Below are 10,099 nucleotides of genomic sequence, written 5' to 3' on the forward strand. Positions count from 1 at the left end.
TATTTACAATTCGTCTTTTTTGTTAGAAAGTAAATTATTTTCTTAAAAAATGCAATTATGTGGTTAAAAATTTTTCTGTTTTAGTTGACGATTCCAGTATTTTGTTGAAAATTCGTCCTTTTTGGTTTAAATATCAACTATTACACATTTTTTGGTGAAAATTAGTATTTTCAGGATGAAAATTCAACTGTTTTGTAGAAAATTCGTTTACTTCGTACTGAACATTATTATTATTTTTTTAAATCGAAATTTAACTATTTATTTATTTTTTTAATACATCTTTTCTAGTTAAAAAATGCATCTGTTTGGCTCAACTATTTAGTAGAAAATATATGAACTTTGTTTATAATTTGCCTTTTGTGGTAGAAAATTAAACTATTTTGTTAATAATTGATTTATTTTGTTAAAAATTAGTTTTTTTTTTTAATAATTCGCCTTTTTTGGTAAAAAATAAATTCTTACGGTTAAAAATTCAAATGTAAAGTTGAAAATTAATATTTTTTAGTTTACGATTTAAGTTTTTTTTTATTAAAATTAAATTTTGTTTTATTTTAAGAATCAACTATTACATTTTTTGTTGAAAATTCGTATTTTCAGGTTAAAACTTCCACTGTTTTGTAGAAATATCATTTAATTTGTACTGAAAATTAATTTTTTTTTTATTGCAATTCAATTATTCGGTAGGAAAAATATATATTTTTTGTGCAATTCGTCTTTTTTGGTAGAAAATCAACATTTTCGTTGAAAATACAACTGTGTGGTTGAAAATTATTCTGTTTTAGTTGACGATTCCACCATTTTGTTGAAGATTCGCCCTTTTTGGCTTAAATAACAACTATTACATTTTTTTTTTTTCGTTAAAATTAGTATTTTCATGTTAAAATTCAACTGTTTTGTAGAAAATTCGTTTAATTCGTACTGAAAATTAATTTGTTTAAATTAAAATTTTACTTTTCCATTTTTTGTATATAAAAAAATATTTTCTAGTTAAAAAATGCAACTGTTTATTTGAAAATTCAATTATTCGGTAGGAAAAATATGTATTTTTTTTACAATTCGTATTTTTGGTAGCAAATAAATATTTTTCGTTAAAAATTCAACTGTATGTTTGAAAATTAATCTGGTTTAGTCCTTTTTTGATTTAAATATCAACTATTACATTTTTTTGGGGGGTGAAAATCAGTATTTTCAGGTTGAAAATTCTACTGTTTTGTATAGAATTTATCTGCTTGCCTTTGAAATTAAACTGTTTTGTAGAAAATTCGTTTAATTCGTACTGAAAATTAATTTGTTTAAATTAAAATTTAACTATTTCATTTTTTGTATAAAAAAAATCTTTTCTGGTTAAAAAATGCAACTGTTTAGTTGAAAATTAAATTATTCGGTAGGAAAAATATGTATTTTTTTTACAATTCGTATTTTTGGTAGCAAATAAATATTTTTCGTTAAAAATTCAACTGTATGTTTGAAAATTAATCTGGTTTAGTCCTTTTTTTATTTTTAATATCAACTATTACATTTTTTTGGGGGGTGAAAATCAGTATTTTCAGGTTGAAAATTCTACTGTTTTGTACAGAATTTATCTACTTCGCTTTGAAATTCAACTGTATTGTAGAAAATTTGTTTACTTTTTATTGAAAATCAATTTTTTTTAAATAAAACTTCAACTATTCAATTTGTGTTTAAAAATGGGTTATTTCTTGTTTAAAGATGCAACTGCTTGGCTTGAAAATGTATATAATTTGTTAGTGGAATGGAAGCTTCTAATGTGTCCTCTAAGGGTTTACATTTTGCTTACACCTTCTCTATTCCTTTACACACCCTCCACACACTTACTAGGTGGTGGAAGGGGGACCTACAGTTTAAGGTGGGTTCCGAACCACCAAGAGCAACAGCCTTAAGTACTTAGAGAAAACCTTTTTCTCTAGAGGTACCGGTCCCACGACTCTCCGGAGATGAACAACTCCCTTGCTAGGCTAGTATTCACCGAATGGGCCACCGAGACTCTTCCTGAGTGCGAGGCGGAATTGAACCCGCAAGTCGAAGGAGTGGGTCCAAAGCCTACGCTTTAGTCCCCACGACCATCGTCCCACTTGCATATAATTTGTTAAAAATGCATTTTCTTTGGTAGAAAATTAATCTTCCAAGTCGAAAATTCAATCTTTTGAATTGAAAATTCATCTATTAGGTTGAAAATACCGTTTCTTTTTTTTTTTTTGTTGAAAACTCATCTTTTTGGCATGTCAATTGAATATTTTAAAAAGAAATAGTGTCATTAGCAGACAATCGTGAAAAAATATCGGCCTCCGTGTAATTTTTTTTTTCCCCCAGGAAATAGTAGAAAAATAGTTCAAAAAATAGTGTCAATAGTGCATGTAAAATATTCCCACCTGCCATGAATGAGCTTGATCAATTCGTATATTTGTTTGGAATCTCGTTGCCTTTTGAGGCCTTCGCAAGCAAACCAGAAATTGAGGGGATTGACGTGTGGCCTTCCTTCTTGGTCCAAATACTTCCTGAAAAGCTCAAGACCCTCGGGATCGTGGAGCAGGTTGTGGAGATTTTTGGCCCATCGAAGACACGCCGGAGGTGATTCTCGCCCCATGGTGGTCGTTCCACAGGAACCTTCTGGTTCAAATCCCAAAGGTGCAGAAGCATCATAAGGATTTGAAAAGGATGGGCGGACAAGAGACGAACGTCTAGGTGTTAAAGCTGGACTCTGAGGATAACATGCACTCGTGAACTTTTCCGTTTCTCCTCCTTAAAAAAAAAATCACGAAAATATTATACTACAGATACATATTTTAATTTTCCAATTATAAAAATTGATCTAGATTTTACGGAGTTTTGCGTATTTGAATTTTTGGCTTTAATTTTCAAAAAAACCTTCACTTATATTGTTTGCCAATTTTTTTTTTTTTTTGTAATTTGTAGTATCATGAGGAAAATAAATTCTGAGTTTTATGCAGGCTACATAACTTTTGTGGCCAGGAGAATTTTTTTCATAAAATCGAATTCTCGCATTTTTCTTCAAAACAACAGATACGAAAAAATGTTTAAACAATATTTCCACAGTTAAGAGAGTTCTACAAAAAGTTATTTTACTCATTTTTGATATTTTGCACCATTTGCAAGAAAAAATATAAAAATTCAATTTTCATAAGCAAAAAAATTCTCTTCATCTCAAGAATGGTTTAGCCCACATACAACTTATAAAATATCTTAATTATATAAACAAAAATTTGTAAAAAAAATTTATAAAAGCAGAAAAGGTGTCAAAAGTTTTCTAAGTTTAAAGGAAAAATTGTTGTTTTTTTTTGGTTGAAAAAAAGCCAAAAATTCAGATACGCAAAACTCCTTAAAAAAACAATCTATTTCGTCCCGTAACTTTTATTTAAATCTATGACTTTGTCCCAGGAGGAATTGGAAGCAAAGAAAAAAATAATTAAGTTCATTTGAAATTCTCAATCTTCAAAATAAAAGAAATTTAGAATGTAAATCATCAAAATTACACAAATTTTAATTTAAAAACTTAAAACTTGTATAATTTTTAATTGAATTTTTTTTTAATTCACAATTCAAAGTTTGACCAATTTTTAGTCACAAAAAAATCTTTAATTTTAAAGATGTGTACATAAAAATTCTTAAATTTTGATGACTGAAGATTAAAAGTCAAATTTTTAATTCTAAATTTTCCACATTCAAGAAATTTCAAATGTCAATCACCAAATTTACAGAATTTTAATTTTATAACTTTAATTCTCAAGAATTTTTAATTGTAAATTGTCAAAATTAAAAATTTCTGCAATTGTGATAATTTACAATTGAAATTTTTTGAATTTTGAAAATATAGAATTGCCGCTTATTCCGTTTTGAAGATTTATATTTTTAAAATATGCAATTTTTAACTTTTTTCTGATTTTAGAAACCAAAAATCAAGTTTTCACTGCTAAATCTTTCAAATTCAAGAAATTAAAAATATAAATGATCAAATTTAGAGCATTTTCCCTTGTAAAACTACCCTAATTTTTTAGTGTAAATTAAAAAAATAAAAACTCTGAAATTCTAAAGATTTACAATTCAAAGTTCTATCATGTTTAGAGTTACAAATGAAATCTCTTCAATCTGAAAGATGAATGAATAAAAATTCTTAAAATTTTGAGGATTTTGAAGATCAAGTCACAATTGAAAATGTTGACGATTTAAAATGGAAAATTTTGAAAATAACTAATTGCAAATTATTCAATTTTGAATATTTATATTTTGAAGGTATGTAATTTTGAACTTTTTGGAAATAATTCAATTTTGAAGATTTACATTTGAAAACTTTTCAATTTGGAAGGTTTAGATTTCAAAATTCTATAAATTTAAAGAATTACAATTGAAAAATCTTCAATTTTAAAAATGTATAAAGAAAAAATTTTTAATTTGGATGATTTTGATAATTAAAAATCAAGTTTCCACTTCTAAATCTTCCAAATTCAAGAAATTTTAAATGTAAATCATCAAATTTTTCATTGTAACACTTAGAATTAAAACTGTTACTATTTTTGAATTACAAATAAAAACTCATCAATGTGAAACATGTGCAAATAAAAATGAATAAATTTGGATAATATTGAAGCTTAAAAGTCAAGTTTTTAATTTTACTCTTTCTAATTGAAGAAATTTCCCATATTATTCATCCAAATCATAGCATTTAAAATTTAAATTAAAATTTTTTCAATTTAAAAAACCAAAAATTCTCTAATTTTGAAAATTTAACGTATTTTTTTGAATGGTTCAATCTTGAAGATTTAAAATTTTACATCCTTAAATTTAGTGGATTTCAAAATTGTAAAATTTTCAAATCAACAATTCTAAACATTTACAATCGAAAGTTTTATAATTTTGGAGAATAATAATTAAAACTCTTCAATTTTAAAGGTGCAAAAATAATAACTTCTGAATTTTGATCGAGTTTTTAATTCTAAATCTTGGAAATTAAAGGAATTTTGAACATAAATCATCAAAAATACAAAAATTTTAATCATTAAACTTACGACTCATATATTTCAATAGTCAAGTTTTCAATTCGTAATTTTCAAAATTAAAAAAATTTCCAATAGAATGCATTAAAATTACATAATTTTTACATAAAAATCGCATACTTTTTAATTTTTAAAACTTTTCAATTTTAAAGATTTAAAAAACAAAATTCTGCAATTTTGAACATTTACAATTGAAAATTCTTTAATTTTGGTGATTCTGAAAATTAAAAGTAAAGTGTTCAATTACAAATCTTCCAAATTCCAGAAATGTTAAATTTCAATCATAAAAATTTACAGAATTTTCAAATGTAAAACTTTAAATCTGTAAAATTTTTAATGTTACATTTTCAAAATTAGATCTTGTAAATAAAATTTTTTTAACTTTAAAACTTTAAGAATTACATAATTTTTAATTGTAAACGGTCAAAATTAAAAACTTTTGAATTTTAAAGATTTAAAATACAAATTTTTTTCAGTTTTGAATAATTACAATAAAAAATTCTTGAATTTAAAAAATATATAATTGAACATTATTCTTCACTTTTGGAAAATTTACAATTTTACATTTCTGAATTTTAACGATTCTTCATTTCTGAATATTTCCTAGTAAACGCTCTTGAATGCTGAATGTGTATAATAGAAAATGATGAAATTTTGAATGCCTTTTTTGGAATAATTCAATTTTAAAAATAAAAAATTATTCAATTTTAAAGATTTAAAATTGAACTTAATTCCAAAAATATGTGAAAAGTTAAAATAAAAAATCATCTGGACTCACCGGGTACAGGTGGCCGCGGACACTTTTCATTGAAGCTGCGAGCTTCACACTGACGAGGTCCACTCATCCTATCTGTCGCGATTGTCGCGTACTTCTTCTCTGACTACGGTGAACTTCAATTCACGACGTCGCCTACTAGACATGGCTGGTCCAAACCTGGAACAAAAATAAAGCCAACCATAAAAAATCTGTTAGAAAAAACATTCCTATAAAATAAAATTTCAAAGAATTAAAAATTTTACGAGAAAAACATTCAATTAACAGACTTTACAGTTTAGGATGTTATCAGGCAAGGAGAAATGGCATGATTTTTCACGAAAATAGGGAAATAAATTTAAAATAATTATTATTTTTCACTCGAAATATATTGCATTTTCAACAAAATAGTCGAATTTTCAAACATGAAAGATATTTTTCAGCGAGATGATTTAATTTAGAAGAAAATTAATTTGAGACAAACTAAATTCACAACTGAATAGTTGAATTTTCAAGCAAAACATACGAATTTTCAATAAAAAGGTTTAAATTTAGACATACAGAGATACATTTTCAACAATAACAAAATAATTATGAGCCAGAAAAGTGCATTTACAACCAAATAGTTGAACTTTTAAGAAAAAGACACGAATTTTTAAACAAAAAAGATCCAACTTCAACCCAAAATAGATGCATTCTCATAAAATAGTTTATTTTTCAATCCTAAAGGACGACTTTTCTTTTAAAAATAAACAACTAATTTTCAAAGTAAGGTGACTTTTTAACAAAATAATTTATTGTTAATGAAGCAATTAAATTTTCAACAAAATAACTGAATTTTTAACCTACGGCGATGCATTAAAAAAAATAGGCAAATTTTCAACGACAAAATTAAATTTTATCAACTTAACAGTCACAAAGATAAATTCTGAATCAAATAGTTAAATTTTCAGCAACATGAAAATAATTATCAAACAGTTGCATTTTCAATAAAATAATTGAACATTCAAGCAAAGAAGACGGATTTTCTATAAAAAAAAATCTCGAAAAAAAGATAACTGTTTAACATAATAGTTTATTTTTAAGAAAGCAATTAAATTTTTACCATAGTAGTTGAACTTTTAACCTACAGAGATGAATTTTCAAACAAATAGTTGCATTTTATAGCCAATAATTGTACTTTTAAGCAAAAGGGACTTTTCAACAAAATAATTAAATTTTTAATCAAATAGTTGAATTTTCAACCTACTAAAATGAATTGCTAATCCAAAAGGTCAAATTTTCAACTAAAATAATGGGTCTTTAATAACAACAAAAAAAGAATTTTCAATGTAAAAAGATAAAATCTAAACGAAAAATGTAGTAGTTGATGTTTCAACCAGAAATTTTTTTATTTTGAATAAAAAACAGTCAAATTAAATAAAAAGATGAATTCTCAACAAAAAATGAAATAGTTGATATTGCAACCAAAAAACATATTAATTTTAAATAACAAAAAGTTAAAGTTAAAAAAAGATTAATTCAAAGCTAAAAATGCATAGAGGATATATCAAACAAAAAATATTTTAATTTTAAATAAAGAACAGTTGAAAGCAACAAAAAAGACGCATTTTCAAAAAAATAGTAAAATCCTCAACCAAAACAGATTAATTTTTAACTAAAAAAGCTAGCATTTCTACCAAAAGATATGAATTATCAAATCAGACACAATTTCAATAAAAAAGTAGGAAATTCAATCCAAAAATATGAATTATCAATAACAAAGTTAACTTTCAACCAAATTGTATAATTTTCAAGACAAAAATATGAATTCTCTACAAAACAGTTCAATTTAAAAATATATATACAATTTGTAAATAATTAGTTCGATTTTCTGCCAAAATAAGAAATAAATTCTAAACCAAAATATAATTGCAGACTTTTCAAATAGAAATGAATTAACTTTCAACGAAAAATATTAGTTAGATACGTTATAAATTTGTCACAAAAAATTTTCTCAATTGAGAAAATTTTGAAAAAATAAAAATTTTATGAACAACAAATTAAATAAACAAATGAACAATCATTATCGTTAACAAAGGTTCTTTGTTAATGAAGAACACTAGAAATATAGTTAACTGAAGAGGGGAAACAAAAGTATGGGGTTTGAATGGTATTGATTTCATCGAAGCAGTCCTTCGATGCGCCCTGAACCAGGATTTGAACAGCCACACAATAAGCTTTCATACCCTGAACTTTGACAAATAATATATTACTGAAATATTAATAAATGATAATTATTTCATAACAAAAGCATATCAATTTTTGGTAAACATAACAATTTTTTATTTTTTGAATAAAATTTGTTTAAAAATTAAATTAATTTTTTATTTCAAAATTTAAATCTAATTGTTAAAATTGATGTATCATTTAAATAAAACAGGTAGGTAACACTTAATTTAAAAAAGTTCAGGTGACTACTTCAACTATCAACTAATTTAATAAAAACCTCACTATACTCACTAAAAAATTTTTTTCGAAAAATCAAAATTAAAAAAAAAACAATAATTATTGTTAAAAAAGGTTTGTCACCATAAAACAATACTAGAATTATTAAAAAGTAAAGAGAGGAAACAAAAGTATGGAGTTTGAATGGTATTGATTTCATCGAAGGAGTTCCTCGATGTGCCTCGAACCAGGATTTGAGCACCGAACAAAAGGTTTTCAGCCCCAGAGTTTCAGATCGATGGAGCTGAAGGCTGAGTCATATGCCAATTAAGCATGGAAGGGAGCTTTTTTAATATGAGTATCATCGAGTTGGAGGGACTAGACCAAGAAACCATACTCCAGGTAGTACAATCTGCGCATCGAGGCGCCTCGATGAAATTTCTCATCAGTCTGCGCAAGAAGCTTTGTGTGGTATTGATCGACCAAAAATTATGACACAATCTTTAGAATCCTGCTGGGGGCTAAAAAAAAGTGGCCCCCCTTTAATATGATGAGTGAAAAGAACTTTCATAAGGCGGAAAAATATTAATAGACTTGCATGGCCAGTACAGGCCCTTCGAACCGCCGTCGAGGACCTCAAAGGCCCTCAAAGGCACCAACCTTTGTTATGAGATGCTATAGAAATATTGTATCTCAGGGGTCGTATTAACTCACATATTAATTTGTAAATAAAGACTGGTTTATCCATACAACAAAAATTAACTTTACCTGAAAAACGAAAAATTTCAGAAAAATTGGTGAATTTTTTTATTTATTTTTTTTTTTTAAAGACTTGAAATATAAATCTGAAATTATTTTTAATTGCTTTTTATTTGATAGTTTATAAAACTCTCTATTTACTTTGTATAGTTTAAAATGTCAAAATAAAAACTAAAAATATTCTTGAGTGAAAATTGTTAAGTGTTTGAGGAAACTTTTGTTCGATGAACTTGAAGTGGTCAACTACAAAAATTCCTTTTTTTCTTAAAGAAACACACACACACACACACGCACACCCAAGTAGAAGTATAGAAGACTAAGCTGGAAATTTGAACCGAGAAATTAAATAGAGGCTAAAGAAGGGATAGGTTGAAAGAGAAAGAAATATGAAATGAAAAGCTGTCATAACGAATCATCTTGCCTGGTTGCATTCATACCTGAGGAGGGATGAAGTGTGTACATACCATTTTAGATTGAACCTTTAGAAGACTAAACCAAATGCCCTGAGGTTGAATATCTATTACAAGCTTCAGTTTAATAGAGATATTAGCCAAAAAGAATTAATTCGACAGTTGTTTTGTAGACTCAAACCAAAATTGACGTTAGGATACTTGAGCCGAACGATTTGAACTGAGTCGAGGCAACGTCCTGACCAGGACTGAAGCTGGATTGTCAGGGGAGGAACCTCGAAAGAGGGGAGGATTTACAATCCTGAGCAGTTGTAGCTAGCAGCAAGCACTGATTCGTACTATGAGTACCCTTTCTGGATTGTTCAGTCTTCATCGAAGAGTATAATGGGGCCTGGGGCTTCGAAGGATATTTCATCGAACAAACAATGGTGGTGATTATTTCCACTTTTTGACTTTGTTCACTGATTTAATGACTTAGATCATTATTATGTTTTACACAATATTTAGAATTACAAATAAACAATTTTATTTTTTAATTTTTGAAAAAAAAAATAAAAATTTTTTTGATAAATTGTTCAGAAATAATTTTTAAAATTTTCAAATCTTAGGTTTTTTAAAAGTTTTAAATTGTTGAGAATGAAAATATCTTCAAAAGGGGTGAATATATTTAAAAAGATTGAAATGCGTTAAAAATTTTGAAATGGGGATGAGCAGGAAAT

The 10,099-nt window shown here is 26.3% G+C and overlaps 1 protein-coding gene across 1 annotated transcript in view; it reads right to left on the minus strand.

Annotated features, from left to right (window-relative positions):
* The window catches only part of LOC117171502 (axin-1), a 35,706-nt gene extending 29,781 nt beyond the window's left edge, over positions 1 to 5,925 (minus strand). The window contains exons 1-2 of the mRNA XM_033358869.1: positions 5,809 to 5,925; positions 2,391 to 2,760 (exon numbers count right to left, since the gene is read on the minus strand). Of these exons, the coding sequence (XP_033214760.1) occupies positions 2,391 to 2,760; positions 5,809 to 5,875 (437 nt within the window). The 5' untranslated portion in view covers positions 5,876 to 5,925. The remainder of the gene's footprint in view (positions 1 to 2,390; positions 2,761 to 5,808) is intronic.
* Between the last annotated feature and the right edge of the window lie 4,174 nt (positions 5,926 to 10,099).

This window comes from Belonocnema kinseyi, chromosome 4 (assembly GCF_010883055.1).
Source record: "Belonocnema kinseyi isolate 2016_QV_RU_SX_M_011 chromosome 4, B_treatae_v1, whole genome shotgun sequence".
In the NCBI taxonomy this organism is placed as follows: domain Eukaryota; kingdom Metazoa; phylum Arthropoda; class Insecta; order Hymenoptera; family Cynipidae; genus Belonocnema; species Belonocnema kinseyi.